Source organism: Crinia signifera, chromosome 8 (genome assembly GCF_055691185.1).
Source record: "Crinia signifera chromosome 8, ASM5569118v1, whole genome shotgun sequence".
NCBI classification, from domain to species: Eukaryota; Metazoa; Chordata; class Amphibia; order Anura; family Myobatrachidae; genus Crinia; species Crinia signifera.
In genome coordinates, this window is record NC_139224.1 from 23,936,280 (window position 1) to 23,963,617 (window position 27,338).

Here is a 27,338-nt window from a genome sequence, read left to right on the forward strand (position 1 = left end):
CATCACCCTACTGTATTATTGGCTCTGACACTAGTGAGGGGTGCAGCACACTACAGGGACAATATAAACCTAGGATGGGAGAAGCTGGGTCCCAAGTAACCAATCACCACCAAACCACTGCTGCAAGATCAAGTCAGGAAATAAAAGCAGAGATTTGATTGGCTGCTGTATAGTACAAGCAATTTCTTTCAAGGTTCCAGCTTCAGGAGCTGTGATTTCAGCCTATTAAACATCTATTTATTATTTATTTATTACTGGTGAGCATTACTGCCTCACGGCGCTGAGGTCATGAGTTGGATTCCACCATGGCCCTAACTGTGTGGAGTTTGTATATTCTCCCCATACTTGCGTGGGTTTCCACCGGGTACTCCGGTTTCCTCCCACAACCCAAAAATATACTGGTAGGTTAATTGGCTCCTGACAAAAATTAACTCTGGAATGTGTGTGCATGTACATGTGGTAGGGAATATAGATTGTAAGCTCCACTGGGGCAGGGGCTGATGTGAATGCTCAATTATTCTCTGTAAAGCGCTGCGGAATATGTGGGCACTATAGAAACAACTGGTAGTAAATAAATAAAATATTAAGTATTTAAGGGTTTAATTACTAAACCAACCTTTTACAAACCAACGATTTCAGCAGATGCTTCAGTGGCATTTTTTTCAAGGCAGCGTAGAAAAATCCACGAGTACGGGTTAATATTGGGGAACAGAGGTGGTTGTGCCATTGGTGGCATTTCTAAACGACTGCAACAGCAACTCTACCCCCCCCCCCTCCACCCAGTCTCTAACTGAGTTGACCCCATAAACGTTAATTTTAAATTTCATAGATTTTTAGTTTATAAATAACTTATTCATTTACTTTTATCTGACGCTTAGAGTGAAACTCAAACATTATTCAAAGAAGTTTTCGCTACTGCCAAACATACATGTTTTACTATCTTTTATGGTGCGTACACGGTGAGATTTCACTTTCTATTCGACCCCTATTCGATCTGGGTCTGGGTATGTGTCTAGATCTGGCTTGGTTATGGTGTTCAAATTAGATTTTGACTATGTAGTAAAGATCTGTACTATATATTCTTGCCTGCCAAGACAAACCTCAAGTAACTTAAAAAATAAATAAATATTATAAAAATAATAATAATATATATTAAAAGGATAACTACTCCTCACCTCTATGAGGTGAAGTATCACCAGTGACAACTCAACTGACCAAATTACTCCTTTGTGCGCTAAAAGATGTCATAACAGAAAGTAAAAGCAATTTATGCAGGGACACTAATCTGTTTCAAACTTGCTAGATATGGAAAGAGAGAGCTTCGAAGACAGATCGGAGGTAGGAGCAGATAGGGACTGGGGGTGGAGGTGGAGAGTTTGCGGGATAAAACTGTCACAGCTCAAAGAGAACGTAAAAACGGTCACAGCTCAAAGTAAACGGACATTGCAGAAGTCATAATTTTGAGGGGCTTTTAAGTGGTAGTATTCATAATAATAATCCAGCTTGCATCACTTGACAAAGTGTGACAGTCCTGCCACCTACTGGTTACATACAAGTCCACATCTTCTTTGTAACTTTCTAAGTCTGATCCATCAGTTGCTATGCTTACAGTACCCCTGACAGTCACATAACGTTATGACACTCTGTTACAGATTATTTTTACCTTTCTTGGAAAGTTGCAATGGTGGCCCAGCATAGACTGATATGATGGACAAGGTGGTTTTAGAACATACTGTCCTCTCGACTCATTTGTAATTTATTGCAACTATAAAAAGCAAATATTGGCAGTAAGGCCTCAGAGGTCATACACGGAGCCAGGGATTTCTGTTACTCAGCAATATATAGAGGTCAGGTGTCATAGCACTTAAGAGTGGTAAATATTTAAATGAGCAATAAATGAGAAAGTCCTAAAGCTTTGTTTGTGCTACTTCTGCCTAAAGGGTAATATACTGTAAGTACAAATGAATTATTATTAAAGTATAAATTACTATCATAAGCATACCAATAATATATACTGCCATTATTTCTTACATTTCCAGTCTCATGAAGATTTTTACAGCAAAATTGGTCATTCCCACTATGGGTCCGATTCAGACCTGATAGTTATGCTGCATAAACTCGCAGGCTAGCGGAAAGGTCAGCGCTGCCCCGCCAAACGCACAGCCACACCACCACCCGCATCCCCTCGCTAGCATGCCAGGGGGTATGTACGAGAACCCCTCGCATGCAGCTGAAGGGGAGAGAATTAATTTATTCATTGATCAATGATTCCTCTCCCCTTCCGTAATAAATTATTGCCGTCAGAGTTGGGCACCTGAGTTCCCAGGGGACACCCATAAAACGCTGGGCGTTGCCTTGCTCCAGTGCCCTGTTCAATCCAACCAGCCCCTTCTGGAGCAAACAGCTCAGCGAGTGTATATACACCTGGCCAACAGGTCGGCTGTACTAGGGATGGCCATCGGTGCAGATGCCATCGATGGTTGCCCTCGATGGGGATTCTGCACCCAGCCATCGATAGTCATAAACTATTTGCTGAATAACCATCGATAGTTTTAGCTATCGATAGTCATCATTATATGTTATTAAATGGCCAGTGGGCCAATCAGAACTCGGGGCGGGACTTCTTGGTGCCAGAGGCGGAGCTATGCTCCATGTCAGTGCATATTGAAAATAAAAAAAACCTGAAACATCGGTTCTCCTTTGTCGTTGATGTAGGGAAGCCATCTGGTTCTCCCACATAGATGGCAAAAGTATTTGACATCGGCCATAAACCATCAATGATTTAAAATCATCAATGGTCAATGGCCATCCCTAGGCGGTACCAATCTAACGACTAGTAAGTGCATATACATTTACAAATCATTTGCCCGATACATCGTGCCAATGCCACAACTACAAAGAGATTTGTACGTCATAGTTGAGATGACATTTACCAGTGGTTCCTGCAGCCAGAACCCCAACATATCTGTAGATATATCAGGTACCAGGTATCGGCTGTGCTACAAGGCTGAAGCCATATGTCTGAACAACTTTGTTCACAAACAAAGGGTTACATTTACTCAGGGTTGCCGACTTTGAGAATTCCCTCTCCAGGAGAAGCCCGGAGAGGAGACTTTCAGCAGCAGTTCTGGGGGTGGGACTTGGGCGTGGCATCATTAATCCCCGCCCCCCATGATGCAAAATAACCAAATTCACGGCTCTCTGTGGAGGGGGCGGGGCTAAAATGACACGATTGTGACATTTTACCTCCGCCCCCTCCTCTGATAATAGATAGAATCTGATTAATGGACCATAGCAACATCCCATTTTTCCATAGAAAATAATAGGAATAATAAGCAGTAAAAATATGGCTTTATTGAAAGATGTAAAATAAATTATACCAAAACGTGTTATTGTTCAAATGCATTTAAACACGGTTGAATAAGGTTTTTAATAGATATCCATGTTTCATGGTATTAACATAATAAGCAGGATTCAATTAAATATTTATTCAAAAAGAAATGCTGCTTTGGGGGTATGAGTGAGTATTGATGTGGAATTAATGGAAGTTTTGTGTGAGCTGTGCAGAGGGATTTGGTTGAGTTGAAAAAGTTTTCGAATGTACTGAGGACTTTGATAGGCCGGCATATGTACACATATAACTGTATATAAAGTTACGCATAATGTACTTGTAATGTATGTAGATCAATAAATATATAATATTACATTTCACCTAGAGAGAAGGTGACTATAGTTGATATGCTACAGTCCTTTGTGCTACATTCCTGAACTTAATAATTGACTGTGGGATGCGAAGCTATTCCATTAAGCAATCCTACTGGCATAGCTTGAAATGGAAAAAATAGTTGGCACCACGTTAAATATTCTCCTGCCAAGGACACAGCCTTAAACTCAATCATTTTACCCTGTCATATCAGTAAGAGGAGAGGCGACATGGGCTTTGGGATCCCAATTGAAAAGCCCCTTTTAGCTGCACGCCATTGTAGGGGAAGTGAAAGAGGCTTTGCAGTTTGACACTATCCCGCAACAGTAACGCAGGGCCCTGTCGCAAAATGAAAGGGCCACATATCAGAACAGCTATTTGTTTAGGTTCCACAGAAACAGTTCAGCCCATCATCTATATTTACAGCAACCACTATACACATCAATCCATGTAAAAAAAACACTTAGATACTGGGCACTTTCATCAGGGTCTAATTTCCTCAGAGCACATTGGGGTAGATGTATAGTATGGAGCAGTGATAAGGGAGGAGAAATGATAAAGTGCCTGGTACTTTATCACCGGCCAATCCGCTCCTGACTGTCCCTTTTTAAACCCAGCCTGTAACTTAACAATCAGGAGCCGATCGGTCGGTGATAAAGTACCAGACACTTTATCACTTCTCCTCCGTTATCACTGCTTCATACATCTACCCCCGAGTTCTTATCTCAGCCATGTAGACTCCATGTTTTCAAAAATGTTTGTAAAAATAAACATAAGGGGGGGTGGGGGGAGATGTAACAATCCTCCTAAAGAGGACAACCAATCAACTTCTAGTATCATTTATTAAGTACAGGGTGTGTATACAGATGGAGACCCTCTCATTCTTGCTCGGTTCTCTACAGAACGTCCCCGCTGGCGAGAGCCGGCGGAGAGGGGCTCCATCAGATTTGGGGTGCACATGCGTCTCACGCGCATGCGCATCCCAGTCTCTCGGCGGCGGGATTCTGCCCGTCTCCGATTCAGGGAGACGGGTAGGGTTAGGGGGGTGTCAGCGCGGCGGTGGGGACCGGTGATGGCGGCTGTCTCCACGAGGCATGCAAGCATCTTGTGCGCGCGCCCCCTGGCGATGGAAGCGCCAGCCCCTGCAAGAACAAGTGGGGCTACATCTATAAATGGGTCTACCAGAAATAGGTCAACAGTCAATAAGTCTACTCTATATGGTCAACATGAAGTAGTACGAATGGGTCAAAAGATCGATGGGGTCTATCATAGTTCAACAAGAAAAAGTTAGACACCACAAAAGGTCAACATACACAAAGTTTTTTGTGTAGTTTTTATATTAACCTCTCAGGCTTGCTTCGCTATTCCTGAAGATATGACTGGGAAGATGGTGCCAGGCACAGCCATACTCTGGAGGAAAAGGTGGAAGCAGTGGCATAACAATAGCACCGCAGCCCCCGTGGTCGCGGGGAGGCGCTGTGTAAGTGCGGGCGCCGGGGGCTGCAGGGCTATTGTAATGCCCCACCCCCATCCCCCGCAGCTTTACCTGTATTCACTGCAGTGATCCCGGCTCCCCTCCTGTCTTCATTCTGATGCTATGGAGACGGACTATCATAAAATGTCCGCCCCCATATAGCAGACAGTTCTCTGAAACTGTCTGCTGTATTAAATTATAGTTACGCCACTGGGTGGAAGGGGGCAATGGACCTGGGCCCCCGCCTGCCAGAAGCCCAGGTCTGGGGGCTGATTTTAAGTCAGATGGATCTCTGCTCATGGCTAAGATGGGAGTTCTATTGAATATGGGACTCTGCTCATAGCAACCAATCAGAATGGACTTCTTATTTATTTAGGACCTTCTAGAAGGTAATAGATAGAATCTGATTAGTGGACCATAGCAACCTCCCATTTTTCCATAGAACTCGCATCGTAGTAAATAAACCACAAATAAAATCACTACATAAAAGTCACGCGGTAGTTTTCCATTGCAGTTCTTGTCCCGCAATACAGTATGGGTGAAGGTTTTATCATTCCCAAACCTGACAGGGCTTGTTCTCGATCTTTTAGTAAATAATTAATACAATCTAGACGCTGCTACTGCTTATGCACAAAGCTATACTGGGTGATATGCTTCAGCGCTTGAGTACATGGTGGTCAGGAGGTTTGCTGCTTATTTATTCATCTTTTCTAGCCACAAGGAAGAGCGTAAAAAAAAAGTCGGCGTCCCATTGGTAGAACAGATGTTCCGTGCGAGCGACTTTTGTTTCATAAAGTGTTTTGTACCTCGCCGAAGTTATCAGGCGTAGATTACTTTATCATTACAAAGTCGTTATCGGAAATGTAGGAATAATATTATGTAAATGTGGGAATAATATCATATCAAGTCCAGTTAGAACTTGCAACTGTAATAACTTGGTATTATCTTAATAAAAATTTGATACAATTATAGTTTGCAAATGATGTATATATTTTTTTATTAATCTTGAAATCATTTTGACTGTTAGATAGTGACACTGTCGGGCATAGGTGCCGATTCTGTGGGTGCTCAAGGGCCCGAGCACCCACGGAAATTGATGAACACCCACAGGCCCGAGTCCTGCTGCTGGGCCGCCATATTAATTTGATACCTGGGAAACAGAATGCCGCGGAGTACCTGCACTGTGTGTGTGTGTGGGGGGGGGGGGGCATTTATGCATTTGGAACTCTGTTGTCTTAATTTGAATATTGGAGACAACTGTGCTCCGTAATACAAATTGGTATTATTTTGTGGCCACACCCCTTCCCCATAAAGCCACTCCTCTAAATTTTTGGCTTGAGTACCACCAGCAAAAACATAAAATCGGCACCTATGCTGTCGGGGTAATTCAATTAGCTACTTCGGCTATTTGATCCCCCAGAGGCTATCCAATTAGACATGAAAGCCAGCACTGTTGGGGATTTTTTTTTAATCAGGTGGAACAAAATCCCTGATAACTGACCCGTTTGCTAAATCGCGGCCGCAAAAAAAACACATGGATCCGAGAATTTATCCTAGATCTATGTGTTTTTGTCTGAAAACTAGTTCTTTTTGATTAACAAAAAACATCTGCAATTGAATTGCCTGATAAATAACATTAGACGGTACTTCTTTACTTTCACGGCGCCAGCATGGCGCCGCGCGTCAGAGTCCCCTTGCGGGGCTCGCTTCGCTCGCCCACGCTGCGGGCTCGGTGGCTCGCTACGCTCGCCACGCTAATTAAAATCAACTCCATGCCAACATGGATAGTGGAGGTATGAACTATCCATGTTGGCATGGCGTTAACTTAGTTTATTTAACTTAATTAGTGGCGAGCGTAACCCGGAATTACGCGCGGCGCCATGCTGGCGCCGTGAAAGTAAAGAAGTACCCATTAGACAACAGTCACGAAAACAATCATTTTTTTCTGGCCTGAAAAATTATCTGACCGAATTAAATTCCCCCAGCTTAACAGCTGTCTACATCAGTGGTTCCTAACCTATGTTCTCTCCTGTACCCCTTGATTAGGCTTTTTATTTATGAGTATCCCTTCTTCTCAATTTGAAATATCCACAGTACTTACGAGCAGAGTGTAAGTAAGCGCTATGTGTGTCCTTATAGTAGTGGAAGAGTAGAGTGTGGTCAGAAATCGGGTCCCCCTGTGTGTGGCCACTGGCTTTGTACGGGGGTTCATGCTGGTCGGGTAAAAACACGAGGAGACGCTGATGACACTGCAGACGGAAAAGGAAGTGACGCAAGGTGGTTCATCTCCACGGCAATGGGAGACTTTTTCCACCATTGGGAGACTTCTTTTTCTTCTTCCGCCATTACCAATATTATTTTCAAGTACCCCCAAGTGTACGAGTTCCCCAGGTTGGGAACCGCTGGTCTACATAATTATTTATCAACATCTATAAGTCATATAAAGAGAATACTGGTAATGCCGCTACCTTAATAGTATAATTTATTTGTATTGTGGCACCAGTTACGCGGTAATATTTTCCATTCCCATCAGCACATGTTGGAACTTACAGTCTACAGAGTCTAGTTATCAAATTATAATCCACGACAATGGCCAATGGGGATGAGGATCAAAATAACCGGTTACGCTTTTCCCAATACCGTTGTAGAGGTACGCCAGCTTCGAAAAATATTTCCAGTACTGACGATCACCTTTAACCAAATATAGGTGCCCTGAGTTCATCTTTACAATATGTACTAACATTTTTACAAGATGTACCAATTTTAAATATCAAAATGTTGGTTTGTAAATAATAAAATGCCACCCACGCTAATTGATTAATTCACTGCGCCTTTATAATATACCTGTTGGCACCGCTGCCAAAGATATGGGAGAAAAATATATTTGTATTCTACCCATAATATAGGCTTCCATTGTGCCCAATTGCACCACACTTTAAAAAAAAAACAAAAAAACATTTGCTAAAGTCAAACACTTGAACCTTACTGAATGGTGACCCGATGACGCAGGTTCTAATGGACTCAGATCACAGGAATAGTATTTGTTTTCCCCTTGTTTGACATAATAACCCCACCCTAATGGACCCATGCCCAGTTGTAAGTCATCGATGGGGGCAAATACAACCACAAATGATAAAAACAAAACAGATCAGGTAAAAACAAAATTTATAAGCAGCACTTTTGTTTGCTGCTTTTTTTTTGTAATAAAAATAGAAAAATGGCATAAAAATCAAAATAAATACTGTTAAATATATTTTTTAAAAATGGGGGTAGATTCAATAAGGGGTGAGGCACGCAGTAGCATTATTTTGTTTGCAGCCCCATAGGGTGGGTACAGGAATAGGGGCCTGGGTATAATTCATGTCAACATTTCCCATGTCGACCCAAATGCTTGTGTCCATCTATTTCATGTGTCAACCTAGTGTGTCACCCTATAGTAGTCGACCTTAAGTTGTGTCAGCCATATGACCCATATCCCAACACTGCTTATACCTTAAGCCACTACGATAGTCAGGTATATTTCATGTAAATATTTATTCTTTGGAAGTGGGAATGGTTTGCATTAGATAGAGCACAGGTTCCCAAACTCGATCCATGGGATCCCACGCAGCTCATGTTTTCCAGGTCTCCTGTGGATTTTTATAATGTGAAAGTTGGGTTGGATCCGGGATCCCGGGTTGGCACAGGGGTTGGATCTGGGATCCCGGCATCAGAAGACCGCCCTTGGCATCCCGACGTCAGTGATCCCAACAGCATGGATGGTGTTATGGTTAGCATTACTACCTCACAGCACTGAGGTCATGGGTTTAATTCCTACCATGGCCCTAACTGTGTGGAGTTTGTGTCCACCTAATGCTAAAACTCTTTTACTGCAACCTAACCCCAGCCTTTCCTCCCTACTCACCACAGCCTGAACGTAACACTTCCTCCACACAGCCTAACCCTAACCTACCCCTGATAGTTAAGTTCAGGATGTCTGCTGTTGGAATTCCAGCTCCCTTCAGCCGTCCACTGGTATCCTGAGCCTACTACATCCCATATACAGTGGAGCTGCCTGGTGACCTGCATGGTGTCCTGAGGACAAGCCGGACAGATTTTGAGAACCACTAACCTAGATCAATACCATTGAGAACCTCTGGGGACAGAGTTTGAGAACCACTGACATAGACCAATACAGTTGACAATGATTATAACAAAATAATTGTCTGTAGCCAATCAAATGCCTTCATCGGTGACCCTTCTTGACAAGACACTGAACAGTTATAGGATAGCAGTTAGGGGGAAGTTCTTTATACCGGCTGTTCAACAGAAAATCTTTGTGTCCAAGTGGTCGCAGATTCAGTTTTATCCCAAGAGAATAAAAAGTTCTCTCTCAGATCTCTCTGGTAGCGGTTACTGTCAAAAGAACAAATGTATTTTAAAGAGAATGTTGAGGAGGGGAAGGTTGAGAGACAGGAGGAATGTGCGTGGTTAGGGCATAAGTTCCAGCAGTGTCTGTCACACATACGGAAGAATATTTGTCACATGTAAGACAAAGTTGTGTGTGTGACGTGTTTGGAAGGTGTGTGCGTGTCACGTGCAGGGGAGGTGTGTGAGGGGTGTGAGAGTTGACTGTGTCAGGCGTAAGCAAGTAGCTGGGACTTAACTGGGATAAACTGGGTTCTGTAAGCGCGTGGAATACTTACATGCCTGCAGGTGCCTGGTAAATAGTTGCCAGGTGGGCAGAACCAGTTGCTACAACTGCTTGTCATTTAGAATCGTTTCGCTCTATTACTGCCTTGTACAACACTTGTCCAATAGCGGAGTCTTACTTGGGGCTGACAATCCAGAATCAGTTTGTACAAGTCAGGTTTTCTAGGTCCAGTAATCCAGCAATACGCAGGCATGCATTCATGGATAGATACACATACCACAAACACACACACTCTCACACACACACACACACACTTTGATAAAGGGGCCAGAGAGCTCCGAAATGTTAGTGGAAGAAGTTGTCTCCAGTCTCTTCATTTGCGAGTGCAGCCGTCCCCCCCCCCCCCACCCGTTGTATACAGTGTCAGGAGTTCCCTGACACAAAGGAAGGCACCGCTTTATTTGATTTATCCCTGACTACAGCCACCAGCTACTTGGAGTGCCGCCACTACAAATATATATATATATAGATATATAGATATATATATATATAGATATATAGATATATAGATATATAGAGAGAGAGAGAGAGAGAGAGAGAGAGAGAGAGAGAGAGAGAGAGAGAGAGAGAGAGAGAGAGAGAGAGAGAGAGATAGATAGATAGATAGATAGAGAGAGACCTATCCTATATAATAGCTGGTACTTGTTTCCTAGCACGGCGCCCATCGCATCGCATACCATAAGGCATACGATGGTATGCGATGTTAGCCAATGTTATACAATTTTAAATTGTATACCATCGAATTGTATGCCACTGTATGGCATATACAATGGTATACAATTTTAAATTGTATAAGCACCCTAATGAGTGTTTTCGATGTTAAATGTGCCCCCTATAAGATAAAAAATTGTATAAGCACCGTAATAGGTGCTTACACCGTAATAGGTGCTTACAATGTTAAAAGCACCCCCATGCCACCCGTACTTTCAACGCCAACCTGAAGCGTGGCGAGCACAGCGTGCCTGCGAGGGACGACGGTACGCGTCCTCTGTCCTTTTCATACCCCCACTTTTCACGTCGGCGTGGAGTTGATTTTATATAGTGTGTGGCGAGCGCAGCAAGCCACCGGGCCCGAAGCGTGGCGAGCCCAGCGAGGGGACGCAGAATACATGTGAAGTGCTGCGCTCGCCACGCTTTGGGCTCGGTGGTTCGCTGCGTTCGCCACACTATATAAAATCAACTCCACGCCGACGTGGATAGTGGGGGTATGAAAAGGTCGGAGGACGCGTACCGCTGCGTTGGCCATACTATATAAAATCAACTCCGCACCGACGTGGATAGTGGGGGTATGAAAAGGTAACTCCACCACCCGTAGTATCCCTGCACCTGCTACTGCCCCACCCACAGCACCCCCAAGCACCCTCCCTCACCCACGGCACCCTCGCACCCGACCCTCACCCACCCACACCACACCCATCCACAACACAACTGCACCCGCCTCTACACCACTCACAGCTCCCCCCGCATCCACTTGCGGAAACACCACAACTGCCCCTCCCCCACCCACGGCACACCGGCATCTCCCCCATCCACAGCACGCCCAGACCCCGTCCTTCACCCACGCCAACCCCTCCAACACAGGTGGCAGCCCTGCCCCCAACCAACTGCAGCACCCCTACACCTGCCCCTCCCCCACCCACACCACCCAAATGCGGCACCCCCGCTCCTGCAACTCCATCACCTGCAGCACACCCACATCCGACCCACCGGACACCCTCCCCCACCTGAGGCAACCCCACACCTGCCGCTCCCCCACCCTTAGTACTAATGCACCCACCCATGGCACCCCCGCACCCAGACCTCCTCAACCTGCAGTACCCCTGCACCCAGCCGCGGCAACACCGCACCCGCCCATTCCATACGCACCCATCACTCCTCCAACCACACCATCCCATCTCCAACTCTAACAGCCGGAAATCCTCCATATAATAGAAATCATATTTCACACAGGGGGCGGAGCCCCTTATGATGGTGTGAAGAGCGCCATAGTTCTAAATGCAAGAGATTAACACTGCATGCAATCTGTGTAATGGCTCTGGCTGGGAAGGGGTTAACGTGTGCATCTGCACACTAACAATCTGACTGTCACAGGCATCATTCATTGTGCTAGTCTGTCTGAGGGAGATAGGTAGCTCTTCATTGGGTTACTCTGGCAGGGAGATGGTTAACCCCTCACAGGGTTCCGTTGTAGGGAAGGAAGTGGCAATAAGTAATAAGAAATAATTCTCTAAGTCAAATCAATGGTCAATCTATTATAGGGTTCCTTTGTGGCAAGGAGATGGTTACCCTTAAATTGCCCCTGAGTAATACGACGAATGCAATAGAAATTTTAAATAGGGAGGTGGGTAAGCCTTTCACAGGGGTACTGTGTGGCAGGGAGGTGGGTAAGCCTATAACAGGGGTACTGTGTGGCAGGGAGGTGGGTAAGCCTTTCACAGGGGTACTGTGTGGCAGGGAGGTGGGTAAGCCTATCACAGGGGTACTGTGTGGCAGGGAGGTGGGTAAGCCCATCACAGGGGTATTGTTTGTCAGGGAGGTAGGTAAGCCTATCACAGGGGTACTCTGGCAGGGAGGTGGGTAAGCCTATCACAGGGGTACTGTGTGGCAGGGAGGTGGGTAAGTCTTTCACAGGGGTACTGTGTGGCAGGGAGGTGGGTAAGCCTATCACAGGGGTACTGTGTGGCAGGGAGGTGGGTAAGCCTATCACAGGGGTACTGTGTGGCAGGGAGGTGGGTAAGCCTATCACAGGGGTACTCTGTCACAGGCCGGTGGGTAAGCCTATCACAGGGGTACTGTGTGGCAGGGAGGTGGGTAAGCCTTTCACAGGGGTACTGTGTGGCAGGGAGGTGGGTAAGCCTATAACAGGGGTACTGTGTGGCAGGGAGGTGGGTAAGCCTATCACAGGGGTACTGTGTGGCAGGGAGGTGGGTAAGCCCATCACAGGGGTATTGTTTGTCAGGGAGGTGGGTAAGCCTATCACAGGGGTACTCTGGCAGGGAGGTGGGTAAGCCCATCACAGGGGTACTCTGTGACAGGTCGGTGGGTAAGCCTATCACAGGGGTACTGTGTGGCAGGGAGGTGGGTAAGCCCATCACAGGGGTACTCTGTGAAAGGTCAGTGGGTAAGCCTATCACAGGGGTACTCTGTCACAGGCCGGTGGGTAAGCCTATCACAGGGGTACTGTGTGGCAGGGAGGTGGGTAAGCCCATCACAGGGGTACTCTGTGAAAGGTCAGTGGGTAAGCCCATCACAGGGGTACTCTGTGGCAGAGAGGTGGGTAAGCCCATCACAGGGATACTCTGTGACAGGTCGGTGGGTAAGCCTATCACAGGGGTACTCTCTGACAGGTCGGTGGGTAAGCCTATCACAGGGGTACTCTGTCACAGGCCGGTGGGTAAGCCCATCACAGGGGTACTGTGTGCTAGGGCAGCGGGTAAGCTCATCACATTGGTAATATGGCACAGCGATGGGTAAGACAATCATAGGGGTACTATGTGACAGAAGGGTGGGTAAGCAATGCAATGCACACTCTCCCATCAGCACCCAGTCTATACATGCAGCACTATAATAAACACAACCATGCCTGGGCACAGCTTCCCCTAGGGTAAGTAAAATGCCAGCATTACTTACCGGTAGAAGCAGGGCTGGAACATCTGTACCCCAAGTGTCTCCATTGCCCCAATAGATCTATTTCCTTCTGTCCTGTAAACCCTTAGAGGCCAGTGAAAGTCAAATGAAGTTCTGCCTGTGCCTGTGTCATTGTGGGAGGCTGCTTATTACACCTTGGCAACTCCAATCCAGATAGAGCTGTGTGGCCGGCCAGTGCCCTGTGCTGTGTGTCTGCTGCCTGTTACCGACCTGTTCTATCCAGCAGCTACCTGGGGCTGAGGACAACCTTGTGTGCAGTGCAGCAGTGCCAAGGGCAGGTGCTCGTGCAGTGGGGAGGGGGGGGGGGGGGATGTACTGTATCTCTGCTGTCCCTCAGGACACAGAAACTGAAAGCACCAGTGCCCAGCCGGGGAGAGCCCCCGTCAGGAGGTAAACACTAAAAATATTCTGGATTTTTATTGATGTTTTCATACTACTCAAGAGTCAAGTTACAGTATATGGGTTGAATTGCTGGGATGATGCATTTTGCACTGCACACAGGGAACAGGTCTGATATGTCACCTTTGTAGGAAGGGTTGGGATCATTTGGTCTACAGCATGATGGTCGACAGTCATTAGGTCGACACCATTAGGTCGACATAAGAAAAGGTCGACATGGGTCTAGGTCGACTTGGGAAAAGGTCGAAAGGTCATTAGTTCGACAGGGCGTTAGTTCGACAATGTCTAGGTCGACAGTCAAAAGGTCAACATGGGGTTTTTCACTGTTTTTTTATCTGAATGTCAACACGGTCGACATGGACACAGTTTCAAGTGCACCGCATCCCCTCGCATCGCTCGGCACACTATTTTATTCTCCCACCACGCCCTAGTGGATGGTAGGGCATGAAATACCGCCTGTCGGCACATGTCGGCTAAAAAAACAGTGAAAAACCCCATGTCGACCTTTTGACTGTCCACCTAGACATTGTTGAACTAATGACCCGTCGAAGTAACGACCTGCCGAACTAATGACCTTTGGACCTAGAACCATGTCAACCTTTTTCTATGTCGACCTAGACCCATGTCGACCTTTTCCCATTTTGACCTAATGGTGTCGACCATCATGCTGTAGACCAAATGACCGTATCCCTGTAGGAATTACAGATTGCAGCCACTGTATATGATGGTGCAACGTATGAGGTGGTGCACAGGAAACATGCACTATGGGGAATCAATGAGCAATATCCTGGGAGGAAATGTTTGGATAAATTACTGTAATGATGGGTGTAGTGTGTGCTCAGTGGTGATTTACACTTGTGCAAGGCGACTAGCTGCCAAATCACTATGATTGTGCACATTACGATCACTAGGACGATTCACATGCGATTTAATGGCGGTGATCAATCGCATGTGATTACCAGCAGGTCTGATGGGATGCGCGGTCCAGTGCGCTTCGCAGCGGATCTGTTGAGTCGCACCCCAGCTGGGCAGGCTTGGCTGGGATCGCTTGTAATATGTCACATGCAAAAGGACCAGGACACGTCATTAGGTTGAGCCTATTTAGGTCGACATGCATTGCGTCGACCAATAAAGGTCGACATGGCTTAGGCGACTCCTGAAATATTTCGACATGGCTAAGGTCGACAGTGACCCATACCCAAAAGGAACGCATATGATATATAACATGCGATCCTGACAACTGGGAGGGTCCCAGGCGAATCAAGGAGGGATTGCTGGTGACCTCTCTGCTCGGAGACATCACGCTAGTGTATGGGGGCCTTCAGTATGATGGATGCACACAATTCCCTGCCCATGGGCAATACAACTGTAATGCAATAGACATTCCAAATAATTGTAATTAATTTTTTTTAATTGTGTCATTTTATCTATAGCAGATGACACAACAATTTTCACACCTGTGACCCCCATGTCTTTTTCTACAAAAGCTCCTCTGAATCACCTCACGGCAGTGCAGCCATTTTTTCCTCAGCAGGGTGAAGGGTGTTGTGAGAAAAACACTTCAGGTACTCTTGAAATAAAAACGTAAAATTGAATAATAAAAAAAAAAAATAGAAACTCATATTACCACCGACTGGCACTTTGCAATCCCCCACAAAGGCGTTTACTACAAAGCGCTATGCTGTGTGAAGGAACGAGCCCTCGCAGTGTAATAGTCAGAAGAGCCTGAAGCTAATGATGTATGTAAGTTAATAATTAGTCCTGCTGAACTCCATCCAAACTACTTATCGGTTCCACCTGTACATTTCAGATTACTGTCACCACCGGCTCCGGTATTATTGCCATTCAGGTTTCCTGTTTTTCTCCTTGAACAGAGCCGTTTCAAGGAGCTCAGGACTCAGAGTATGGCGCCAAGCATTAGTAAATTTACTTATACCATGTTCTCATTGCCCCCCTGCAAAATCCCGGGTTTTTCTTGCCGGATTTTTGGGGGGGCACAGACCCCCTTCACACTGCACCTCAGACCCGGGAATTTCCCGTGTCTGACCCTTTCACACTGCTTTCCATGGTTTGCCTTCCAACAAGGGTGTGGAATGTAATAGCAGCTGTGATTGGGTGTTGGGAAATTTGTACAAATTGCTGTGATAGGCTGTTTAAAAGCAGCTTTTATTGGCTGGCTAATGATGATGTCACAGATCACATGATTACATCCCCCAATGAGCTCGTTTTTGTGTGAAAAACCCTGGTCTTTGCTTTTCACACTGCCATACACCCGTGTATTACCCAGGAAAAACCCTGCAAAAAACGCGGGTGTAATTGCAGGGGCATAACACCCAGGAATTTCACAAAGACCCTTTCACACTGAGACAGGACACGGGAATTTTCAGCTTGCCTCGGGAAATACTCGGGTTTTTGCGGCAGTGCGAACGGGGTATTACAGTGCATTAAAAAAACCAGGAATAAATAAATAGATGAAGATCAGCGTAAAACATCTCCTTATACCCCAAACACGGTCCTCAAGGAATCCCAACAGTCCAGGTTTTAAGGATATCCAAGCTTAGGCACAGGTGACATAAGAATCTATTTACTAAGTATTGGAAAAGTAGAATGTGGTGAGAGATAAAGTAGCCCTCGTTCAGCTCCTACCCGCTATGTTACAGGCTATGCTTGAAAAATGACAGGAGCTGATTGGTTTAGAAATGATCTCCGCCCACTTTATCTCTCTGTAATACTTAGTAGTAAATAGTTTGAAGATGCCATGTGCGCAGCAATATCCTAAAACCTGGACTGGGGGCCACGTTTGGAACCACTGTCCTATACCATACCAACGTTACTAAACATTGTATGGTGGCCTCATCGAGATGACAGGAACTTGGGTCTTTCCTCCTCCAAGGTACGCTACCCTTTCGGATGTCGCTGCGGACGAGCGACTTCAGGAAGCCACAGTAGGGCATCCAAGAGAGTATATCAGATTTCCAGGTCAATACATAGGGGTGATTCAACACCGTCAACTAAGCAGCGGCCGTTCGCCGCTCAGCAAGTGGCTTAACGCCCCCTCCCCCGCTCTGAATCCACTCAGTAAAACATTACCAAGGGGATGTACGTGAAAACATCCCCTCGGATGCGGCAGAAGGGGACAGAAATCATTGGATGGTCACCGACCCTTCTCTACCCTTCAAAAATAAAAGTCAGTCTGAACTGACTTATTTCCTTTGGTGTCCGCCGAAGAGGGGGCGGGCGCTGACATCCTTTGACGTCAGTTACCCTCGGCCCAACTGCTTTTCCAGGGAACGCCCATTGTTTTCTTGGTGATGCCCTTAAAACGCTGGGCGTTCCCCACCGGCTGCCCTCCACTACCCATACGAATACGCGAATATGCTGGGGGACGATCACAATTGAATCGGGCCCATAATACTTAGCAATTTGATGTGCCACAAGTTACTTCACATATTGCAATTCCTGCACCGGCATACAGTTATGGCTTATTTGTAATGCATGACCTCCTTTGTCCTCTAGACTCTAGTACATTCATTTGTTTGATATGTTTAATAATTACATACAAAATATATAAGCAAAAAAAAATGTTTCCGTCGGTATGTGATCTATAAAGCTGTGAGGAATCTTTTCTAAAAAAAAAATAATTGGCAACTCTTTTCCGATTGTATTAAATGCCTGCTTCTGCTTTTCCAATATATTTTTCAGTCCAGGTTGAATTAATTAACTGCAGTTACAACATTGTTGTTTTTTAGAACATTAAGCAATCTATTCTATGTTCTAGAATCTAGCAGATAGAAAATAACTGGAAAGTAGGAGCAGACTATTATTACAGTGTGAACAGAAGCCTGCTTGGCAGACATTGCAATATTGACGTTCTTACCCCCTTATGCTGAAAGTGTGTGCAAGTGGTATCTTTGCAAGGGTGAGGAAATGGGAGTGTGGCGACTCCTGTTGGCAGGACTTCTGCCACCACTCTCATAGAAGAAGTATAATAACAGAGGTAGAGTAGATAACAGTGTTTTTGCTTGGGTTACAGCATAGTTGACTACCCTCCTACATTCTGCAGGAGACTCCCTGAATTAGCAGCAATCTCCTGCTCTCCCTCATTAGTCTAGCAATCTCCCTCATGTCACTTAGCCCACATTACACTTACATCATAGTTGTCTACCCTCCTACATTCTGCAGGAGACTCCCTGAATTAGCAGCCTGCTCTCCCTCATTAGTCTAGCAATCTCACTCATGTCACCTAGCCCACATTACACTTACATCCTAGTTACCTCCCCTCCTGCATTCTGCAGGAGACTCCCTGACATAGCAGCAATCTCCCTCTCTCCCTCATTAGTCTAGCAATCTCCCTCATTTCACCTAGCCCACATTACACAGTTAAATTTTGGGGGAAAAAAGGAATCAGAGATAGATACATTTACATTGAATCGTCAGCGCCATTTCCCAGCACTTTACCAAGTATAGTAGCTTTTACCAACTGCTTTGGGGCTCATCTACATTTGGATATAAGTCATTTTACAAGATTCCTCTCAGATGTAGCAGTACACACCCACGCTTCTAGGTGCCACATTCACAATCTCTTTTCACCATCTCTCCATATATGGAACTAGACACACCCTTTGGGAGGAGCATGACATGCCCCCTCAATGGGGCGCTGTGCAAAATTCTACTACCAATTATAATCTCCCTGAAACTAGTTTTCAAAAGTAGGCAAGTATTCCCTTTAAATGGAACCTAGAAATTATAGTGGGAAATTCTATTTTTTGGGGGTAAGTAATAGGTGCCCAACGGGCGATATCCAATTGTTTTGCCAATGGGCACAAGTGCCGCGGTGACCATAACCGATCGTGGGAACCTGGGAACGTTGTGTTTGGGCAGATTCCGGTTACCCACCTCAGGAGGGTGAGAGCAGAAATAATGGATGCTGGTGACACTCGCACCCATTGGCACAAACAATTGAATATTGCTGCATCCTCCCACTATAACACTTACTATTTAGTCCTATTCAGTTAACATGGAAAGTCACGCATTAATCTGAATATGCTAATTATCAACTGAGGAGCCATCATTTAGGCAATTATGCATTAACTCGGAGGCTTTACTTATGAGTTTTGCATTCATTTAAGGGACTGAGGGGTGAATTTATGAAGCTTGGAGAAGTGTTATCTATCCCCATAAAGAATGTTATGAGCAAGGTGATAATGGTTCAGCCAATCAGCTACAATATGTAAATTGACAGGTAAGAGCTGATTGGCTGAACCATTATCACCTTGCTCATAACGTTCTTTATGGGGATAGATAACACTTCTTCAAGCTTCATAAATTCACCCCTCTATATTAATTTGCATAATTTTTGAACAAAAAGTGGATGAGCATATTCCCAAAAAGTGAAAAAAAGGTGGAAAAAGGTTATTTATCCTTAAATGGGGATGTATAGTTTTCATCGCTCTGTGAAGGGAATGCAATGGTTTTCCCCCACATTTGACTGAGTATGGGTCACAGGGTCGACTATATTAAGGTTACATTAATAGCCTTAATGACATTAAAAAAGTCAAAATGTCTTCCATGTCGACCCACGTAATGGGCCGACATGGAAAAGGTCAACACGAAAAAAGGTAGACATGAGTTTTTCACAGTTTTTGGTGTCAGTCGACTTACGTCGACATGGACACCTTGTCCCCTCACATGGTTCGCTTTGGGCACGCTATTATACTCTCTCTCTATGGGCCAGATGTATCAAGCTTCAAAAGTGATAAAATGACAACCAGCCAATCAGCTCCTTCCTGCCATGTTACAGGCTGGGTTTGAAAAATGGCAGGTAAGAGCCGATTGGCTGGTTGTTTATCACTCTCCATTTTATCACTTTTTGAAGCTTGATACATCTGGCCCCAAGTCCATTTGGATAATACAGTAATCAGCAGGAGAGAGGGTAGGCCAGTCGGCCACCAACAGGCAGCAGTATGTGATGTCTCAGCGTTCCTGATGTCATGCCGTCACGCTACCCGCCTGCCAAATAAAGATGGAGCAGCGGACTTTGCAAGCATGGAGCAAGTGCTAAGTGTGAACTGGGGTTACCCAGGTCTGGTGGTGGTTTGGAAGGCTGGAGATAAAGTAGCATGGGGAAACACAGGGGCATGTATCGGACAAAAGGATGATGGGGCTGACATAGGGTGGGGGGGCCGGAGAAACACGGGTTAGTAAAGAGAAACAGGGTGAAAGGCATGGGGGAGAGGTGCTGAGAGACATTTGGGGGGGGGGATACTCAAAGGCATGTTAAAGAGAGGAGGAGGCCCATGTTGCAGGCTCCTCCGACTGAGCCCCCTCCGCTCTTCTGGGAGTAGTGCAGAATAGTATGGTCTAAGCCACGGGTGGGGAACCTTTTTTGTGCCAAGGGCCGTTTGTTTGGAGGGAAAAAATGCTCAGGCGGCTGCCGCTGAATAGGTCTGACAGTCTCCAGCTGCTGTTGATTAAGAGGAATCTCGCGAGAACTACCAACCTCTCGCGAGAATTCCCCTGTACTTGACTCCCGGCAAAGCCGCGGGGCGAGTGGGTGGGCCACTCAGACCGGCTATGGGGGCCGCATACGCCCCCCCCGGGCCTGAGGTTTCCCACCCCTGGTCTAAGCACTAGGGCACTCAGACCCTACTGTGCATGCGCAGATCACAGGAAAAAATGGAGCAGCAGACATTTTCTCCGGTGATTTCCGCACCAGCTGTATAGTGGAGTCAGAGCACTCAGACTTCATTGTGCATGCATAGATCGCTGGAAAAAATGGCGCTTTCTGCAGAGCTCCTGCCTCTGCCGCAGTACGAGGGGAAGTATTTAAAAACTGGGTGCAGCATGTGCGGTGTGGGGGGTCGTCTGCACCGCGCATACTGCATTCATTATAAATACGCCACTGTTGATGCTGAAGAGACATACGGGAGAAGCAATAAAGGTGGGGAGTGAGGCTGGAGACACAGGGGATGAGGCTGGAGAGAGATGGGGATGAGTCTATAGCCGACCGACCTGTACCTAGGGGAAGGATGGGGGCCCCAAAAACAAGATTACTGTTGCCAGTCCTGCTGACTGAAGTAGTACAGAAATGTTACACTGACAGACCACAGCCCATGCTCCTCTCTGCAGATACGCCGGCCCCAGGCGCATCGCACAGATGCTTCACACACCTCTAAAAATAACCAATAATCTCTGTCTATTGTTAGTTAAATCCACCCCGGTTGGCCGCTCGCTAGCACAGCCTCTGCTTCGTGGTATTTTAGGTACGGCTGGCATCCTGCCAGCTACCCACTCATGTAAACAGCTTCCAGTGCCAGAAACAGCTCCAGGACTGGGACAAGTCAGAAGTGCCAGCAAAATAAAAACTGAAAGCAAAGAATTACATTTACAGAAGGATAAATCGTGCCGGAGCCGTCAGCTAATCACGTCCCAGCTGCGGCCCTGCCAGGGCCAGCCACGCGTAATGCTGCTTGTTTACCAGCCCTAACCTTTATTAAGTATGGAACAGCTCACTTTATTTATACTATAGAACACAATGTAACACAGCTCTAGATTCCAAAGATTCTGATTAAGGTCTCTTGGCAGCCTGGGATTATTTATAGCTCTTGTTAAAGAGGTGTAGTGTCAGGATAGCTTCCCTATACCCACCTCCCCTTCCTGTGCCAAGATAAAACCTGTCTGTCATGTGGTCTAATATTTCATGTGTTCATTGAAAGTAAAGTTGATTCCGGGAGGGGGAAATAAAGTGCATTGAGTCAGTGGTAGAGGGAAGGTAAGAATTCTGCAGCCCAGCAGGGATGTACAGAGAGATGTGCTGATCAACAGTTACTGTTTACTAGCCCCTGGCAAGCATTTGTTTTACATTACAATTAGACCACTAGATGGTGCTAAGGACCAGAAGTAGTTTGGTATATTTGCATGCCATAATGAGATATTTTGGGGATGGGACATCTTCTATACACAGCCTAAAGGCCCCCATACACTATGCGACTTCTCCAAGGTGAGAAGACGCATCCAATACCCCCATGAGCCGTCCGGGATCTTCCCGGGAGGCTCACATGCGATTTGGCACTTGATGCCGATAAATCGCAGGTGATTCTCCAGATTGTTAACTCAAATTGACTGAGGTACTAAATAAGTCACCTGTGCTCAAGCATGGATAAAGTTCAAATCTGCATTGTTATGGCAGAAACTCTGGGCTATGGGGTAGATGTACTAAAACTTCTGAAAATGTAAAGGGGTGGAATTGTCTATAGCAACCAATAAGAGTCTAGCTATTATTTCTAGGATGCAATGCAGAAATGATCGCTAGAATCTGATTGGTTCTATGCAAAACACGGTACTTGTGTACTTTCACGGCTCCCATCGCATGCCATATGTAGTGGCATGCGATGGCATGCGATTTTTGCCGTTTTTAGGCAATTTTTTTAAATTGCATGCGATCGCATCGCATGCAATTTGATCGCATGCGATTTTAACAGAAATGCATCCAAATGCATTGAAATTAGTATCAAACATGTTCAATGGCCCCAAATGTTATTTTTCAGGCTGTACCACCCCCACTATCAACGCGAACCCGAAGCGTAGCGAGCCCGCGAGGGGCGGCGGTACGCGTCCTACGACCTTTTCATACCCCCACTATCCACGTCGGCATGGAATTGAGAATAGAAAGTCTGGCGAGCACAGAGAGCCACCGAGCCCGAAGTGTGGCGAGCGCAGCGAGCCCCGCGAGGGGACACGAACACCTGTGAAGATCGCGAGGGGAAGCTTATACCTGTGAAGGTATCCGTGTCCCCTCGCCACGCTTCGGGCTCGGTGGCTCGTTGCGCTCGCCACACTTTCTATTCTCAACTCCATGCCGACGTGGATAGTGGGGGTATGAAAAGGTCGTAGGACGCGTACCGCCGCCCCTCGTGGGCTCGCTGCGCTCGCCACGCTTCGGGTTCGCGTTGATAGTGGGGGTGGTACAACCTGAAAAATGACATTTGGGGGCCATTCAACATGTTTGATACTAATTTGGATGCATTTCTGTTAAAAATCGCATGCGATCAAATCGCATGCAATGCGATGCAATTTTTTACTATACGATGGACATCGTGGGATCCGTGATTGTACACAAGTACCCAAAACACCACCCCATTTCATTTTTAGAAGCGGAAGTAAACCCATACCTCCTAACTAATATAATTTTCATGGGACAGTCACGGGGCCAGATGCACTAAGCTTCAAAAGTGATAAAATGGAGAGTGATAAACAGCCATCCAATCAGCTCCTACCTGCCATGTCACAGACTGTTTGAAAAATGTCAGGCAGGAGCTGATTGGCTGGTTGTTTATCACTCTCCATTTGATCACTTTTGAAGCTTAGTGCATCTGGCCCACAATGTTTTGTGGTCCTAAAGGTGCTCCAACAGTCCAGGTTGTAAGGATATCCATGTTTAGGCACAGGTGGCTTAATTATTACCTGTCAGTTTGATTATACTGTGCACTAGCAGAGATACCTTAAAACCTGGACTGTCAGGATGTCTGGAGAACTGTGTTTGGGCTACCAATTATAAATTGTTCTGATTTACTTTTTTGGGGAAAGCCGCCAGGTTAAGAGCTTGTGGAGGGAACCAGTTGATGTTTCTATGTGCGTCTGAATCTGTGAGTCTGTGCGCACACACCGCGGGACGCATACATCGTGAGACTTTCCTACTCTCAAGTGCAGTCTAAAAACATCGGCCATGGCATCCAAATCAGAACCAGCCCCTTTATGAGCCCTGTCAACGGCATTATCAGTACCTATAGTGCGAGGGCTTGCAACTAAGCAGAATCACAGAACAGAGAAAACGATTACCGTAAGCATTTTCTAAAGCTTTTTCTGTGCACAATTCACATAGATTAGCTAAGGAGAGAACTTGCCTGGAGCGTGAATACTTTTAGTAACACTGGAAGCACTGAAACTATAAATAGGTGTGATTCTAACTTCAGTAACGTACGTTCTTTCACTTGCAGTAATATACATAACCGGTGAGAACGTAATATCGGAGGAGTCAGTTACTCAATGTAACAAAAACTTACAACAAGCGTCCTCACAAAGAGCTCGGAATGATCTCAGCTGTCAGTTCGCTATTCTAAGAATAAGGCTGTGATACTTCCTTTCTGAGTATTCCAAGTCTTTAAACAAAGCAGGTTCCAAATTAGCACAGAAAATAAAAAGACTATGTTCGCGGAATCATGGTTATTTAGCAGGTACTTACAGACCTGATTTACATTATTATTAATAGTAGTATGAGCAGTTATTTATATAGCACACCAGGGTTGGGTAGGAGATGTCAGCGGCCATGATCCCAGTAGCACAACGTTTCTCAAACTCATTCCTTGGGACCTCAAACAGAGTTTGAGAAGTACTGCGATAGCGGATTCCTGACGCTAACAATGCAAATTGATCTTGGTGAGGATTCAAAGTACAAACCTAGCCCTAACCAACCTCTCCTGTAGCCTAACCCATTCCTCCCAACTTTCGTTACTGGTTCAGTGGGCCTTCAAATCGCGCCACTCGTGCGTGGCCATGCCCCTGTTTTACCACTGCTGCCACTCGGCCTGTGGGGAATAGACGCTGTGAGCATGCTGACAAACGGATGGCAACGGGGACTCCCAACTGCCCGTGCCGCGGGACACTGCTAGCCCTGTGCGGGGCTCAGGAATGTCCCCAAAAACCAGGACATTCTCACGGTAAATGGGACAGTTGGGAGATATGGCCTAACCGGAACTCTCACCTTCATCACCCTAGCCCAGGGGTCTTCAACCCATGGCCCGCGGGCCACAAGTGGCCCACTGAGTTGTTTTGAGTGGCCCTCCACCTGCCGCCTCTCATTGCTGTGTAAAAAAAAAAAAACCTTCCGCGCTAGTCCCCTTTGCATGTGAGACGCGGCAGAGGTGGATGTGCAGTGGCTGGGGTGGTCGGGACTGTGCGCGGACATGCGCATTGTGTATTTCCTGATACCGTGCACCTGTCCCCCCTGCGCCCTTTCAGAGCGCAGTGACAGGCACTGCCAGTCCTCTGATGAAGCTGTTGTTTCCTAAAACCTCTGCCAGGGACATGGAGCATCTTGTGACATTGCAGAAGATTCAGGCAAGTTTCTTAGGGAAGGGGGAAGCTGGCTAAATGCAGTGCTAACTTCGGGGGGCTGGCTGCAACGCGGTGCTGAGTATGGGGGGTGGGCTGGCTGCAATGCTTTGCTGACTATGGGGGGGGGGCGTGAGCTGGCTTCAATGTTGTGCTGAACATGGGGGGGTGAATGGGCTGCAATGCGGTGCTGACTATGAGGGGGGGCTACCTGGCTGTGTGGTGCTGACTATGGGAGGGCTGGCAGGCTGTGCAATGTGGTGCTGACTATCGGGGGCAATACTGGGGCACTTTGTGAGGGACACTACTGGTGGCATTTTGTGAGGGACACTACTGGTGGCATTTTGTGAGGGACACTACTGGTGGCATTTTGTGAGGGACACTACTGGTGGCATTTTATAAGAGGCACTGCTGGGGGCATAATATGAATAAGCAGGAGTATTGGGGGCATTATAGTGCAAGGTGCAATGGGCATTATGGTGTGTGGCACAATGTGTAATGGACATTACAGATAAACCGTGTATATTAATTTAAGTAGCCTGTCATTGTTTGGGCTTGATTTGTGAGGCGAGCTAGGTCACTGTGTGGACCTTAATGTTTATATGTCACTGTGTGGCCTTTAGCCAGCCAACTTAAGCGTGGAAGGACAACAACTATTCCTGCTGTAACCAATGTCTGGTCATGCAGGTTGCAAAAGTGAGATGTCAGGTAATGGTTTTCCTGCTAGTTCACACTCTTATAATTAGACCACGCCCCTTAGAATTAGGCCACACCCATTTTTGGGAGCGCGTCTACACCGCGTGCAATTTCATCAATATAATATTATGTATGGGGAGCTTCATTTTTTTCTGTTCGCACTGGGACCCTAATTGTCTAGAAATAGTCCTGATGCTGACTATATATTGGGGATGGGGTTTATGTGTATGGGCAGCTGTGCCAACTATGTATTCAGGGGCTGTGCTATCTATAAATGGCTGTGCTTTATGGGGGCTGCGATGTCTATCTATGAAGGACTGTGCTAATTATCACAGTAGAGATTAGTGGCCCTCAGGCTTCATTGAATTTTTTAATGTGGCCCACACTGTCGTAAAGGTTGAAGACCCCTGCCCTAGCCTCAACCATCCCCCTAGTGGCTAACCCTAATAGTCACCATCGGGATCCGTCAGTATCGTGATGTCGAAATCCGCCCGTTGGGATCCTGACTACATTGTATCTCAGCATATTCCATTGAGATCAAAACAGTAATAGGACAGAATAACAGAGAGACAAACAGGTAGGAGGGCCCTGCTCACTAGCTTACAATCTATAGGGAAATAGCCATTGATACAGAAGGAGAGGTGTTATCTATTGCATGAAGGTCCAGCCAGATAGCAGAGGTCCTTGGTGGGCTGTATGATATAGTCACACAGGATTGTTGGCCTGGGGAGAGAAGGATGTAAAAGTGAAGAAACAGAATGTATATATATATATATATATATATATATATATATATATATATATAGTCATGATTGGACTGTATAGTGGGGATGTGGTTGGGTATAATAACTTATTGAGATTATGTGGGTGGTTCTGGAATATGAGAAACTGAAGTGAGATTTCAGGGAACGCTTGGAGGTTTGGTGACTAGAGAAGACTCTTACTGTGAATGGGAGGGAATTCTACCTAGTGGGTGCAGGCAGAAAAAGGTTCTGTTACGGTGAACAAGAGTGAGTAATATGTGTGTGTGGTTGAGAGACGCAAGTCTGTTGCCCCAGCGGAATCAGTGATCGGTGTCCACCCTGTGGGGTGCCTGGAGAGGGGCCAAGTGCTTGGATTGGTGCCCACTTTCTTGGTCTCCTGTTCCTCCCAGGTTTTGTAAAGCAAGGCCACGTGTTCTGATTACTGTATGTTAGGGCCATAATAAAGGCCACATGGGCCTGGAGCTAAAAATGTTCAATGGTCTATTCTGCGAAGTGCAGGAAAAGAAACCGATGCTGTGTGGGTGTAGCCAGTGTTGTGTGGGTGTGGTCAGGGATGTGTGGGTGTTTAGGTCGTCACTGATTAGGTCTACACGTAAAAAAAGGTCAACATGCATTGTCAACGTGATAAAATGTCAACACACGCAATACGTCAATGTGGGAAATGTCAATATGGGAAAAGGTTCACATGAGTTTTTTATGCAAGAGAATATGCCAGGGAACGAGGTACACTTATACGATGTCCATGTCGACACCAAAAACTATTAAAAACTCACGTCGACCTTTACCCATGTCAACCTTTCTCATGTCAAACTTTTGCTTGTGCAGACCTTTTGACCATCTCTACGTAATGCA

General features: G+C 46.1%; 1 protein-coding gene across 13 annotated transcripts in view; it reads right to left on the minus strand.

The window, feature by feature from the left end:
- MITF (melanocyte inducing transcription factor) overlaps window positions 1-27,338 on the minus strand; it is a 217,268-nt gene that overhangs the window by 128,193 nt on the left and 61,737 nt on the right. The window contains exon 1 of one of the 13 annotated variants that reach the window (XM_083156003.1): window positions 13,501-13,695. The exons of the other annotated variants lie outside the window; for them this stretch is intronic. Within the exon in view, the coding sequence (XP_083012129.1) occupies window positions 13,501-13,544 (44 nt within the window). The 5' untranslated portion in view covers window positions 13,545-13,695. Of the gene's footprint in view, window positions 1-13,500; window positions 13,696-27,338 lie in introns of those variants that run through there. 13 annotated transcript variants of the gene reach the window in all.